This window comes from Oryzias latipes, chromosome 9, assembly GCF_053564925.1.
Source record: "Oryzias latipes strain Hd-rR chromosome 9, Olatipes_Hd-rR_3.1".
NCBI classification, from domain to species: Eukaryota; Metazoa; Chordata; class Actinopteri; order Beloniformes; family Adrianichthyidae; genus Oryzias; species Oryzias latipes.
Genome location: NC_136245.1, coordinates 19,009,147 through 19,025,025, shown reverse-complemented (window position 1 = coordinate 19,025,025; position 15,879 = coordinate 19,009,147). Strand labels below are relative to the sequence as shown.

General features: G+C 38.6%; 1 protein-coding gene across 9 annotated transcripts in view; it reads right to left on the bottom strand.

Moving 5' to 3' along the window:
* The window catches only part of kiaa0825 (KIAA0825 ortholog), a 121,429-nt gene that overhangs the window by 8,292 nt on the left and 97,258 nt on the right, over positions 1-15,879 (bottom strand). For 2 of the 9 annotated variants that reach the window (XM_078952864.1, XM_078952862.1), the window contains exon 23: positions 12,052-12,120. The exons of the other annotated variants lie outside the window; for them this stretch is intronic. In XM_078952864.1, coding sequence (XP_078808990.1) covers positions 12,090-12,120 — 31 coding nt within the window. In that variant the 3' untranslated portion in view covers positions 12,052-12,089. The remainder of the gene's footprint in view (positions 1-12,051; positions 12,121-15,879) is intronic. 9 annotated transcript variants of the gene reach the window in all.

The window sequence follows — 15,879 nt, the reverse complement described above, 5'->3', positions numbered from 1 at the left end:
CTAAAACAGCCTTTTCCCTAAATCATCATGTTAGCCATCCAAGTACTGACAGATATGTATAGAGAAACATGACTGAAAAAATTCCTACATTGTTTTGAAGGAGAGGCATCTTGCTGGATGGAGTAAAAACTTCAGTAATTTATTGTCTTGTAAGTTATTGATACATGTACAATTTTATTTGTAAAACTGAGGCAGAGACAAGATGGCAAGTTGCTCCAGGAGTGGACTTTTAGTACAAAATAGGAAAAAGTGAGCCAGCATGTTTTTCTAAATATTAATTAGTGTCCAACATTGTCTCATAACAGTACAGGATTCACGGTTTTCAAGTTATTTTCTTCCTTTAAATGTGAGCCATGGAAAAGACTCTTAACCTGAGGAGCAAAGACCACAGTGTAAGATTATATAGGCTTCAGACCCCAATGAACTAAATTTGAAATGCAGAGAATAGACAGACACAGAGAAACTGCGTAAAAAGACTGATATTTCCATGCAAAAGGAAAATAACTAGACGGAAGTGCCACAGAAAATCCTGGCAAATAAACAGTTTAGGAGTTTTCAAGTTACCTGTTTACAGAGAGCCAACACACATATTTCCTCATTTTTTTAAATCTGCATAGCCGGACCAAATGTCTGCTGATATGAATTTCATTCTCAGATGTGGGTGGAGCTGCACGGTGGCGCAGTGGTTAGCGCTCTTGCCTCACAGCAAGAAGGCTCTTGGTTCAAGTCCTGGCTGGGGGACCTGAACCAGAACATCAATGGGGGACCTTTCTGTGTGGAGTTTGCATGTTCTCCCCGTGCATGCGTGGGTTTTCTCCGGGATCTCCGGCTTCCTCCCACTGTCCAAAAACATGCTTCATAGGTTGATTGGCAACTCTAAATTGACCATAGGTGTGAGTGTGAGAGTGAATGGACGTGTGATTGAGGATATTCTACCCTGCGACAGACTGGCGACCTGTCCAGGGCATCCCTTGCCTACGCCCAAGTGGCCGGGATAGGCTCCGGCAACCCCGTGACCCCGAAAGGGAAAAACGGTCAAGAAGATGAATGAATGAATGATGTGGGTGGAGTGTTAATATTCCCTTAAGTGAAGTAGACAGTTAAATCAATAAAATATTATGGATTCAGTATATATATATATATATATATATATATATATATATATATATATATATATATATATATATATATATATATATATATATATATATATAAAATGATTGCCCTATATCTCCTATGACAACATCACATAAAACTGAAATGATGATAATTGTTTTAAAATAGCTAAGAGTTTCAGTTGTGTATAGATTACAGTGTGTGGTTTGTGGTCCAGTCAAATTTTATTTTTGTTATTTCTTGAATGATTTGTTGTTTTGAGGCATAAGATGTATTATTTGGGCCCATGTCACACAATCCTTTGCATGGCTGTTTCTAGCTCCAAACTATTCTCTCCAGTCATCCAGGGGGAAAGTTTGTGTAAATTTGCAGTGGCTTAATTACTGAATAATTTAGAGCACGCTCCAAATTAATGTAGACATTTCCATATTAATGTGTTTGCCAACTGATTCAACATTTATTTGAACTGTGGACAGAAGAGTAGCAATTATCACAGCATTTCACTGCAATTGTAGCATTTCAGACATCATTAGGCTACTTGTCCACCCCAGTGTGACTATGTGTACTTTAGCTGCTTTTCTCCAGGCGAGATTTATCAGACCTTACTCCAGAAGAAATAAGTAGACTTCTTTTTTTATTTGACACGGTGCAGTTCAACTTAGAATGCTTGCTGTTGGTGAAGGAGTTCTTTTACACAATAAAAGAAGAATGACAGAAAATAGTCAAACTGGTGCCAAGTCCACACTACTGTCTGCTGGTCAGTGTTGCTGATGCCCGACGGCTTCACACTAATTCGGAGTTGACTGTTCCGGAGGGGTTGACAGATCATTGCTCCTCTTACAGAATTCTCTATCCTGACCCCCATCTTCCTTCCCCTTACGTCTCCTTTCTGTTTTTCTGTTACTCTCCCATCTCCTTGGCTCTTGTTAGGAGCTTGGCTGAGGACGCTGGCACCTTTCACTGAAACAGCACCCCAGAGGAAGTTGTGACATTGAGAAGCGCAAACACGTGTATCTGCTAGTCCATGTGTGTGTGTGTGTGTGTGTGTGTGTGTGTGTGTGTGTGCATCCTCTCTTACTGGAGCTACAGCAAATCTTACAAGACCCTTCTTTGAGAAAGTCAGTCTCCATGGCACCTCTCTACTATATCGTCTGATTCTGACAGTGTCACTCGCGATCTCCAAACATACAAGGCACAAGTAAGGTCCGTGTCACGCAGCCACTACGTACATTTTGCGCCTATTGCACGAAAGAAAATTGGTCATATGTGAGTATGCGTGGAAAAAGTGAGTCTTTACGTGAAATTTTCACAGGTGTATCACAAATGAACCACTTTAAAACCACAACAGAAATACCAAAAAACCAGACAAAGTAGACATAAAACAACGTATAACATGAACCGTGTTAGATTATTGCACTGTTCATATACATTTCATTAATTACGTAACTTGAACGTGATATGTGTGCCGCATATGCGATATAAAAGTTATACATTCTGATATATGCGTGAAAACTTAGTTAGACATACGTGGACATACATGGAACCATTGTGGAAAGATACAAATTTGCATGTGCATTTCACAAAAATCCTGCACACTTGCATAAGATTTGCGTAATAATTGTATATAAACTACGTAAAATACATATAAACTATGTAAATCTCAACCGACCAAAACTTTTGAACAGTTCATATCCTAATTCACGCAAAGACCAATTGGCCAAAACCCTCTGTGGACATCTGCGCACAAAGACAAATGATGAACGCAAGAAACACTTATGAATGACGTATATCACGCAAGTATCACAAAATGCCTAAATGTCATACGTGGAAAATTTGCAAAATATATGTAGCGGCTGTGTGACATGGCCTTAATCAAGTATATCAGCAAATTTGGGGGTATAAAAAAATCTCCACCCTCCAAAAAAAAGAACAGACTAATAACATGAAACAACAAGCAAGAAAAATATGAAAATGACAACACTAGTAATTTTCCAAAAGGTTTGATGATGGATAAAGTGCACACATATATAAAATTGCTTACACTGAATTTACTTACATCAATACAAGCTAGAATACATCAATACAAGCCAACTCCAAATTCTTCCCCTACCCCTCCGGCTTCTCCCTATCCCTCCAGCATTTGTAGGGATAGGGTTGTCTGAAGTCGTTTTTTTGAAACCCTCGCGCCGTGAGGTTAATCTGCATCGCCCTGTGCCGAGTGCATGTCTTCAAGTTTCTATATAAATGTAAGTAATGAGTTTTTGTTTTAGCATGACTTTTTAAAGCCATAACACTGATGTTGTTATACATTTTTCAAGCGCTGACAGATTCTCACTAACGTGGATGACTGGCGACTATTGATGCTGTCATCGAGTGGGAGGGACGTCCAAATTAGAAGACACTTTTTTTCCAAAACTCTCCGTTTGGAAGGCTAAATGTAGGGTTAGGGGAAGAATTTGGATTTGGCCTTAATCTATTAAGGAAATTAAAACAAATCTCAGCCCATTAAGTCAATCTTGCCAATCAATATAATAAACCTCTTGCTTCATCACAGTCCACTAATTCCCCTTGGAGACAACCAAACTTTTCAGCTTTTCTCTAAAGTCTACCTGAAATCTTTTTTCCCACCTCTGGTGATCTTTACACTCCCAACTTCCTTTACAGAATATGTATTAAAGCCTGCAATAACACAAAATACAACTTCCTGTCTTGTTCCTATGTTTGGGTCTTATTCCTTTAAACCTTGTCACCAAAATGCATAAAATATAACCCATGAATTAATGAACAAAGATGATGTAGATAGTCTTCAGATTTTGCCCTCCTCACACACACAGGCACAAACATTGAGAACAAGCATTTCAGGCGCACCCGCTCTCTACTGCACAGCCCACAGAGGGGGGGATAAGACGGTTATTTGTTGTTATTTCACCTCAGCGTGCTACCAGAAGATAATCTATGACTTATTCAATACTTTTTTCTCTTGTCATTTGTGAGCGTATGAGGAGGAAGTTCTACAGAGGAGTGTTGAGGGTTGAGAAACTGCAGTTTGCTCTCAGAGAAGGGCCCTGATCTCAGAGACTGATCTGACAAAACTTTAGTTCAAACCCAGCAATATATAACTCTGAAGTCACTGTAGATAGATTCATACCCTAGCATACTTTGCTATTGGAACAAGGTTTTTATAAGCAACTTACTTGTAGTATTGATACGGTTGGGTGTTTTGAAGACTTAATCTTATCATTTTCCCCCTAAATGTTAATTTTACCTACAAATTATTAAATTTAGAAAAGTTTAACTAAAACATATAAAAGAAATAATAAAAACTGTCGCTTCAAAGCAGGGCTTCTAAGAATAGTTGTTATTGTTAAGTCTCAATAATGTAATTTGGCATGAAGGACTTGTGATAAATAAAACTTGACCTTGAGACACAAATTCATCTACATCTTTGGGATCATTGTAAATGTGAGAGCTGCAAAACATTCAGCTCTTTCAAACTTCTGACTGGAAAAGAAAATTGTGATGGATCTGTGCCTGGAAGGGTTTGGTGCACAGAAAAAGACAGGACATTACTACTGCCTCTGTCCCAAAATGTACTGGTCATGTGGATCTTCATTGTTTTGTTTTGTTTGTATTTAAAGGACCTGTTCCCAGGAACATGACTGAGTTGTGAGTTTGACGTATAGTAGAATTAAGAAAAATAAACATTAATTACTTTTGTAGATTCTTCACATCAAGGTCCTGCTTCTGAAAGCATTCCTTTCATTTTTTAATGATTTAGCTCTATACTATTAACAATTATCAGTTGTAAACCTTGGTTTATGCTCTGCTACTAATAAGTGGGGTACAAAGGAAGTCAAGAAAACACCTTCCAAAGCCTAAGTACTGTTTAAAGGATGTAATGTCTGTCCTGGAGTTAAGGTTTTCCACCATTCCAGCCTTCCTGCTACAAAAGTTCTCTATTGCTGGTAATGATCTCACTAGTACCTATCCAACAAAACACTAGTTAAAGAATGGTTTGTCTTACTCTCTTTTTATTTTATTTTCCACTCTCATATGATATTGTGATGTTAGTATTTCTGCAGACAAAATTCGCAACTAATGATAAGGCATTAACACTTGCATATCAGTTTAAGACGTGGTTATAGATGAGTTGTGTTGTAGATTTAAAGCAAGGTTTGTTATTTCTTAAAATTTAAAGATGAAACCTTCATGAAATGTTTTATTCTCACCTAGTCATGTCCCCTGCGCTGTTACACTTCAGATATGTTTACCAACAAACACGGTAACTGTTAAGTTTTTTAATAGAAAGAAAAACATGTTTAAAAGCTGCCATTTTCCTTTTGCATACACAGACCTTTGCATGTAGAGAAATGACTTTGAGGCACCAGTGGGTCTTGGATCCAAGCAGACTGTAAAGTTAAGTGTAAAGACTTCATTCATATTGGCATTATTAGCTATGGGGCTTCTGTGGTTTTGGTAGGCCTGCAGTGAACTGATTAGTACACCCAGACATGATCTCACCTCACAGTGTTAGCTGTTTGTGTGTGCATGTGTGTTCATGTAAGTCTCACGTTTTAGGCTTCCTGTTACTGTATAAGATTGGCGCTTTGTTCTGTTTTGTTAAACACACTTGTGACATTTTAGAAGGAGAAAAAAAAAAAAAAACTGATGTCACTAGATTTGAAATCAACTTTCTCTTACAATTACTTTACATTTTTATCACTGCGTAATTTATTGTTTTACTCTAACTTAATCTTTAGATTTGTATTGCATGTGTTGTTTTGCCCTCTGTCCACATAATAAAATGATAATCTTAATCTTTCAATACTGATTTTTTTCTGTGGTTTTGCTGGCAGCAGAGAAAAAGATGAAGGACAGTGATGAAAAGATATTTATATTTACAACTCACCTTGTAGGAACTTGATGCTGTAAAGGTCTTTTGTCAGCTCAGGAGAGCATAAGGTGCATGCATGTTCCACACGCCCCTCAGGCAGTGTTGCATTTTTTATTAACATAACACAAACCTTGTCAAATTCTATGAAAAGAACAGAGCAAAATCATAGTTCATGATCAGCTTGTAGGCACACTGAAACACAATAAATACCGACATGACGTGCCGATTACATTTTTCAGCTTTTAACCATGTGATGCCAAGGAGTTTCTTCTCTTTTGCGTTGCCACAAAGACCTAATTTATGTTATTTTAAAGGAGTAAGACCGAATTGGGATTGTGAACGTTCGTTCCCTGAATGTCCCACTGTGAGAATCATCGAAGGAAGTGGGGTCACATACATTAAGATGGACTCTGCCTCTATATCAAAGTTGAAAACAGTTTTCTAAATAAATGAGCAATGATCCATCTGGATCCAACTGTGTCTACTATGAGCATTTTCATTTGTTACATTTGGAGGAGATAGTGGTAAATATGAGGAGAAAAACAGGCATAAATGAAGGAGATTTCACACCTATGATAGACTAGTTAAACATGGCTAGTTAGAAAATTGGTGAACACTTTATAATAAGGATGCCTTTCTTTTTTTTAATTTTAACTAAATGCATAATTATGTATTAGTTAACAAATAAATACCATGCTAACAGCTATAATTTTATGCATTACTTTGGATTAGTGTATAATTTCTAGAGTTAATTTTTTAGAGCAGTCAATTAATTTGTTTATTTTTCAGTCTTAGTTAATGCATTTTAAAGCATTAATAAAAGCTTCCCTATGCAAATGCTTAGCAATATGTATGCATCAATAGCACCTTAGTTAATACATATGGAAAGCCCCAATTATTTCTAAAGTAATAATTTACTATGTTCGTTTTTTAGAGTTTGGAAGCAAAAGGTAATTGAGGGTTTACGTAACATTTTTAGCCTGACCTAACCCTTTATAAATGATGAAAACCTCATTAGCATTATCTAACCGTAGTTCATAACTATAAAATAAATTTTGAAACCTTATTGTAAATTAAGAACAATTATCCCTTAGGAGACACTTCATACATTTCTGACTCCTCTCTTAATTATATATTTTTTTCTTTTTGAGCAAACATTTATCTCTTCAAAATGCAATGCGAGATGGAAATCGTGTCAATTTTTAGCAAATGCAGCCTGCGCTGGTAAAACTCAAGATGATGATAAAGTGGTCGGCATTCAAGGCAAATGTATATTTCCTAGAAGCTCTATGGTGCATTTATGAGAACTTTGAACTTGTTCTTTCCCCTCCATGAGAACCATTTAAATAAGCTTTAGTTAATTCATGCTTAGGTATGCATTAACTAACATGAATAAAGGAACCCTTGTTATAAAGCGTTACTGAAAAGGGTTACACAAGAATCAGACATTCCAGATGCTTCTCTAAACAAAACCTTTACAGAACAAGTGGATTTAGGCCTAAAATGTGATGTGGTATTATAGGGCCAGCATGATTCCTTTTGGAAGAAAACCCTTTTAAGCCTTCAAATGCAGGAAAGGCCAACACTTGTTGAAGCTGTGCAAAGGTCACCTTCAAAGAATGACCAAGGGCAAATATTTGGCATTCTCAAAAGTATGACTTTTGTATCACAGATGCAGTTGCTGTGGCGGCAGTACCGTAATCAGGAAATGGATGAAAGGAGCATGCAGCTGTGCATCCCCTCTGTAGCCCTTCCATCCTCAGCCGGTCAATGGAGCAGACAGGCTAGGGGCTTACTATATCACAAAGATGCCATGGCTGGACAGCACAGCAGACCTGATACAGGTCAATAAAAGGCAGGAGTGGTGGGCAGCATGTTAATCTGCAATCTAAATTGGAGCATAGTCTCTCATGTTGATTTTATACAGATTTTCAAATTGTAACTGAGTAGAAGAAGTGGTTCTTTCAAAAGGTATATATATATATATATATATATATATATATATATATATATATATATATATATATATATATATATATATATATATATATATATATATTTAAGTATGTTTTGTTGGTGGACTTTTTCTTTTTTGACTTAACAAGTTAGCAGCCCCACAAGTTTCCAATACAACTAATGTCAGAAATGTGAGTACACAACACATACTGACAGCAAATAAACTAATATTGTTTAATATAAACTTTGAATGGTCACTGCACTTTATGATTACAATAAGTAGACCGTTATGCCTCAGAAAACCATCAATCATATACGCTGCATCCCTTCCAAACATATTCCCCATGGAGAAGCATAAAGATATTGCTATCGAGTTTTCAAAATGTCAGGGCAATGTAAACTCAGGCATTGTGCAATTACATAATGATTATTGCAAAAACTTTCTCCCCCTCACTCAATGTGCCTGTAATATGCAATAGATGGCCATGGGGGTTCATTAGTGAGAACAGGCTGCTGTTGAAAAGCTCCAGTTTCACCTCTGATCCCACATAATGTGATTTGGACCTGAGATTGGTAGTGGAGAGATTAGATGCTAGCTCACCTCAGGGTGGGAACCAGAAAAGAAGACATACATCAATGCTGTTTGTGTTCAAAATCAAGCGTCTTTGCACCTCTAATTTGCTCTGAAGCATCTGCAAAAAAATTGACTTGGGAGACTTCATAGTTTAATTTGTTTTGTGGTGACAGAGAATTTGTGAGGTTGGATGGGTGTTGTCTAATTTACTAGACTTTATTTTGGTCCAGCAGTTTTACCCATCATAACCAACTTGATATAGTTGTTGGACTAGAGTTGAGGAGTTCACAGCAGATGACAACTGTGTTAGTATTCACCACTTATTATCTCATGACTGACCCCAAAAGCCTGAGCTGCCACTTACAATAAGAGCCTGCTTCTTTCTTCATTTCCTTTTCATTAGATCTTTTATCTCTTTGTCACTTTTTAGCCTCCACCTTTGTCCATATAATCCCTGTGCCCTTTCCACCATTTCCATCATGTCTCTTCCCTTTTACTTCACCTTATCGTCCTTCCCTGATTATTAGGTCATTCTTGCAGTGTTTTGTCAGCTCGGCTAAGTTGATTAATATAGTGACGAAGCCCCTATATTTGCGAACTTTCAGCAAGGCTCTAGAATGCTAAAGCCATCCTGATTAGACCCCACACCACCCAGGCGGCCCCATTTGGGCTAAATGAGGTGTACTATGCCCGCCTGCCCCAGCGTGCGATGCTATGCACAAAACACGCTTGCAAGCACAGACACAAACACATGCGGGTTCACATACATCTAAGATGCAAGGGCACATGCAGGCACGCTCACGTACTCAACACTATGGGTCTGACTGCCACGCACCCCTGAGTTCCCACATGATTTGTCACACTCCATCAATAGACAATAAGTTACTGCCACTCCAGCCTGTCAATGGGCCCTGTCTGCAGCAGACCTCTTCATGCTCTTCTAGCTTGAAGGGTGTGGGGTTAGGGTGAAATTGGGAAACAGAGTATACCGAAAAGACAAAACAGAAAGAGTTAAAGTTGTATGGAAAGAAATAAGGCACCCTTAGAGACTTTAGGGAGAAGCTTGCTAGAAAATAAATCACAGGAGGTTTTGTGCCAAATATACATGTGTAGGGCATTTCTTTATAAGTGTTTGGTGTAAACTGGTTCATGTAGCTGTGACAGTAAAGATGGGATGTAAAAACAAGTGGGTAATAATACACACTCGCATTTTTTGTTAGATTATTTGTGTTAAGATGTTGAGACTGAGATAAGAACATATAGCATTTGTATGCATGGTGATTCAAAAAGAGGATGGAAGTTTGTTAGGAAACTGGAATCTATGAAGGTCACACAAAAGTCTGTGAAGTGACATCCACCACTGCAGGCTACAGCCACTGTATCAGCTCCTACGCTGTCATTTCTGCTGGCTGGGTCTCTCATTATCAACTTCCCTCATCCAATACACTTCATAATCAGTTTGTGCTCAAATTATGGGATGGACCCTCCAGCCAATGACATAAAAACTGCTATGAAGTGATTCCTTTTAAAGTCTGCTAAATGATCAGGTCATAACACTCCTAGTTATCAGCTATTAGATTATTTGTGATGAACATTTGATTAGACATCCAGAGAAAGGAAAAAATGGTATGCTCAATCTGATATTTAATTGTACAGGCAATGCATGATAATAACTAAAGTGATTATAGTCATTATGAAGTCGCTATGTCTGACACTTTTCAATACATCAAAGGCAGGGGGACACACTGGCTAAACAAGCAGCTGTTATAAAAGATGTAAGTAACAGACAACCCTACCATGCTGGCACTATGGACGACCATGAAATTAAGACTCAACGTATAGTAATTACAATGACAATGAGCTTTGTTCAAAGTGTCAAGTATCAATCTAACACTTGCCAGGCAGCTTTCATATCATAGCTAATAGGCAGTTGGTGAGCCAGGCTGTTGCCAACCACTGAACCAAGCTATTCATGAGCAGGTCTTTGTCATTGTGCTTAGCAGTTGATGTAACAGTAACACACCCATCAGCTACATGCACCCCCATGCAAATGAGTGCATTAGAGCAGACCTCGGAGAGCAGAGTGTGGCCAATAAATTCAGCCAGGGTGAGAAATGTAGCCTTTACCATGCGTGTCCAACCCCATCTATTTAACCTAATTACACACACCATACCAGGTAATAAAAGTCTGCATGCCATCAATTTTGACACCTCATACAAGGAGCTGCAAGAAAAGTCTATTAGGATCTATAAATCCTGAAGATGCAAACGTTTTCCGGGAGTAAAGAATATGGAAAGGTATCTTTAAAAGCAGTAGTGCCACCACACTAAATGCTTGCATCCAACACTTTTAGGATAAAGATGACACTGTCATAGTTAGAGTGTACTTGTATATTTTTAAACAAAATCCAATAAATGGTACTTATGCACTTGCTTCCCACAAATGGCACTGGTGTCCTTCTAGTAGGCACTGGTGTTTTAGGGTCCACCACTTAACTGATTATGGTAAGTGTCAGGGTTAAGGCTTACATCCCGTAGAATTGATTTTTAATTTAGAGGGGGTTTAGCATCAGCAATACTATTGTATCTGCCATTTGAAAGAAGCTAATGCAAAAGTGTTTAAACTATCTATGTTTTGCTGGTGAAACATGAAAAGACCCAAGGAAAGAATGGTACTATCATCTTTGAGCATGCTCAGTTGTCGTCATCTTCACAATTCAAAAGAAGCCACACAAAGAGTTTACCTAAATACTGGAACTCACCATTCTATTTTTTTTCTTTATTGGCTATTATCCAAAGCAAAAAGACATAACAACAAATAGCATATTAACACAGCAGTAAAACACGCAAACGATCAAAGTTATGGCTGGCCAGTCTTTCTATCCAGGTGTTTCATGTCATTTGCTGACAAGTCCGTCACGCCTGACGCCAAGCGGAACATGGCTGCAGGTACTTTCACTTTCAATGACTTGAGTTTAAGAAAACAGCACAGGCTTGTTAAATGGCCACGGCCGGTGTTTAGGCACAGATGGCTGAATAAAAAGACGTGGTCACAGCAGCTTAACTTGCACTCTTTTTGCTTTTGTCTTCTGTGCACCTGAGTATATACCTGACCCCCATGGACGTGTACTGATGATGAAATGCTAGGTTGAAGGAAGACAGGAAGGAAATGATGACAGGAATAAAAAACAAATCGCTGAAAGGTGATAAACCCCTTTGTTGGAGAATTAATGTTTTTACTTCTTGGTGCTCCGGACATTTTTGCTAAGCACACAGTAACACAGGCATCACTTTACATTTAGCTTTTAAATTACTGGGTTAAAAAGAAAAAAAAAATCACAAATTTAGAGGTCAAAGCAGTTGACTTTTATAGCAGTAGTACAAAAAAAAGACAAAAACAAAAAAAAAACCTGTGCATGCTTTCCATGCATGGTATATTCTGCTTCCAGATGTTGATTTCCGCTCTCAGTGAAAGGAATGGGGGTGTGGGAAGGTAAAAGGATCACCACACCTGAATTTTCATTCCATGGTGCCATCCATGCTAATCCATCAAACCCAGAATGGTGAAGGGATGTATTTTCTATTAAAAAAAAAGATTACTCCATTACCAAAACAAACCCTGTTTTAAAAGCAAAGCTCTGAATATATGGTTTGGTAAAATTATTTATGACCGATTTATCTTGCACTAAGCAGGAGCAGTGCTGGATTTTGGAAAATGCAGGCAAACAATTACCATTTCATAAAGCTGCCTAAAAGATGATGGTAAATTCACAGCAACTACTGTCAGTACATCAAACCATTGTAGTCTCTTTTACTGCAGAAAATCTCTAATTGATCGCGACTGATAGAGGATTACTTGGGAGGGGGAATTTTGTGTCTTGATACACTTTGTGGTTCTTTTGAAAAAGGCAAATCCTGCTACAGTTCCTCACAAGAGCACAAATATAAATATTCAAACACAAGATACAGTGTTTTTCGCAAACATGCACAGTATACAGACTCCTGCTTAAATGTTCTTTACAATCTTTACAAACCTGGAGCATGAAATCTGCTCCAGGTTTGTAAAGATTAGGCTCTTCATTGTCCCGTGTTTAGAGCATTGTACCCCGTCTTTCGACAGAGCCCAAGCATCAAAGCTGCAGCAGCACAATTGTTGCCTCAGTCACCTATTATAAACAACACATTTTTAGAGAAAAGGCCGTAATTGTGCGAAAGTGTGGCACAAATGGCTTTCTAACATTACTGTATGCCTTTCTTCAATGCCACCCCTATGCAGGACCTTGAAAGCTCTCGCCAATTGAAGTTTGGCTTTCATCCAGCATAAAAGCTATGTTTGCAATTGAGCTTTGGTGCTATACCTTTCCTCGCCTTTACCCCCACCCTGCATGCCTTGTTTCATATGAGTGCACAACCGCAAGGGCTTGAGTAATGGCTCCAAAATGCCTTTTTTCCCGAGCAAAAATCACAGTTTTCGTGGGTCATGCGGAGGTAACTTTGAGACCCATACACTCAAACTATTGCTGCAACTAATTTCTCTTTTTTCTCTTTTGTTTCTCTGTATTTTTTTTACCTCTTTCTATTCTAATAGCAAAGCTTTCTGCAGTTTTTCACAGGCCCTGTCATTTCGTGTGGCTCAAAGCCCACTCAATGAAAGTAAGAGAAAGAGAGAAACATGGGAAAAAAGAGCACAAAGGAAGATGACAGAACATAGGTCAAGCACTAAGCTTTTTTTTTAGTAAATGTCAACATCAAAAACAAGCTTCTCGTCATCTTGGAGGGTTGCTGGTGGGCTGTAGATGTTCCCCCTGCTTCAGCATGAATGTGGTTTTTAAGGAAACCAAAGTGTTCTTAAAAACCATGATGACTCCTTGTGGTTTTGTGCAAGTTAAAGCTGCTTTCTGTTAGAGGCACAACACACTGCCTTTGTTTTCTCTACTGGAGTATCCACAAACTTCAGTATGCAGTGGGAAAAAAGGTGCTACACTGCCGTGTTTCTGCAAATACATTTATATTTTGCTTTAGTATGAAATTTAAATGGCATATTTCTTGTCATAAAACTTTGAATATTGGCAGTTCTGCTCACCCCTCACTGGTTCTACCAGCTGTAAAAAAAAAAAAGGTCCAGCGTAAAACCTCATGATCTCACAACTGCTGACGTAATGTCCTCTGACACATATCATCTAGCACATATGAAAGCATGTTGGGGGTGTACGCATGCATTTGGTGTGTGTGGACGTTCATGCATGTTTAGAAGTGAGAGCAGGCTGCAGACAGTGGCCACTGGGAAATCAAGGAGCACTTTGTCATGCATCCTTAAATGTGTGACACTGTGTCTCGTGAGACAGCGTCTGATTGGTCTACGAGGCATCAGAGAATGACGGGTGAGTGATGGCCTCGGGGGATATAGACTGTATGTGAGTTGTGTCGAGGGAAGTCTGTGTGTGTATGTTGGCTGGGGTTAGAGAAACAGGACAGCACTGTGACATGTCTGGGTGGCACCCTGTCAAAGCCAGCTGGCAACGTGTCGTAATGCTGCCATCAGGGAGTCATATGGCACCGTAGTCCCGGTCTTAAGGATTTGCATTGTTTCTACCCAAACATGCAGAAAAATAAAAAAATGAATGAGATCCACCGTATTTATGCTGTTATATCCCAACAAGCTAAGAAAAATATTACTTTATAAGTGAACATGGATATGTAACCCATAACAAATGAAAGATAATGACATTAATGCATGCATATACTGAACTTTCTTACTTTTTTTTATCCAAAAACACATTTGCCTCTATCTTAAAATCTGACTAAACTGTTAAATCAGATTTTTTTAATCTAACAGAACTAAATACTGGTAATCTTATGGTCAATACATTGTATATTGTGATGCACAACTTTGTTGCATATCTTGTAACTTGACCATGAAAAGATTATGCAACAGCCATTAAAACAGCATGATATTTACTGGTACTGAGTTGATAGTTATAACAATAGGTGCAACTACTGCTGCACATGGACACTTTAACTTAAGCAGATCAGTTTCTGCAGTCTTCACAGTATTTTGTCTCTGAATGTAACTGGTTTGATACTTGCATGTTAAACCCATCCATCTATTCTCCAAACCCGCATAATCTCTTTTGGGAAACCAGTGGTTGCTGGGGCCTATCCCACCAACTGTTGGGCAAAAGCAGGATATACTCTGGCTGGTCTTACAATCAATTCCAGAGCCATGCTACGCCCAAACACACAAATGAGAATACCAAGTACAGTTTTTGTGCTACTTGTGGAGGATAATAACTGTTTTGACACTATTTAAACAAAATACAACTGTACCCACATCCAAATGACATTTTCACTGAAACATTTGAATCCTCCACTACTTTAATATTTTCAGACAGTCAGAGCAGTAAGAAAGCCCTTAAAGGAGTCTGTAGTATGCTGTTGCATGGGCAGGTGTGGGCAATTCCCTTTTTATGTCATGAGTAAAGCAGATAAAAGGCCTGGAGTTGATTAGAGGACTCGTGCTTGCATTTTGAAGATTTTGCTGTGAACAGACAACATGCGGTCAAAGGAGCTCTCCATGCAGGTGAAAGGAGCCATCATTAAGCTGAGAAAACAGAAAAAAAACATTTCACAACAGCCAACCAAGTGAACAACACTCTCCAGGAGGTTGGCGTATCAATATCCAAGTCTACCATAAAAAGAAGACTGCATGAAAGTAGATACAGAGGGTACACTGCAAGATGCAAGCCACTCATGAGCCTCAAGAATAGGAAGGCTAGATTGGACTTTTTTAAAAAGCATCTAAAAAAGCCAGCACAGTTCTGGAAAATATTTTTTGGACAGATGAAACCAAAATCAACCTCTACCAGAATGATGGTAAGAGAAAAGTATGGAGAAGGCGTGGAGAAGCTCCTGATCCAAAGCACACTGCATCATCAGTAAAACACTGTGAAGGCAGTGTGATGGTCTGGGCGTGCATGGCTGCTAGTGGCACTGGGACACTAGTATTTATTGATGACGTGACACAGGACAGAAGCAGCCCAATGAATTCTGAGGTGTTCAGAGACATACTGTCTGTGCAGATCCAGGTGAATGCAGCCAAACTGATTGGGCGGCGTTTCATAATACAGATGGACAACGACCCAAAACATACAGCCAAAGCAACTCAGGAGTTTATTAAAGCAAAGAAGTGGAATATTCTTGAATGGCCAAGTCAGTCACATGATCTTAACCCAATTGAACATGCATTTCACTTGTTGAAGACTAAACTTCAGACAGAAAGGCCCACAAACAAACAGCAACTGAAAGCCGCTGCAGTAAAGGCCTGGCAGAGCATTCAGAA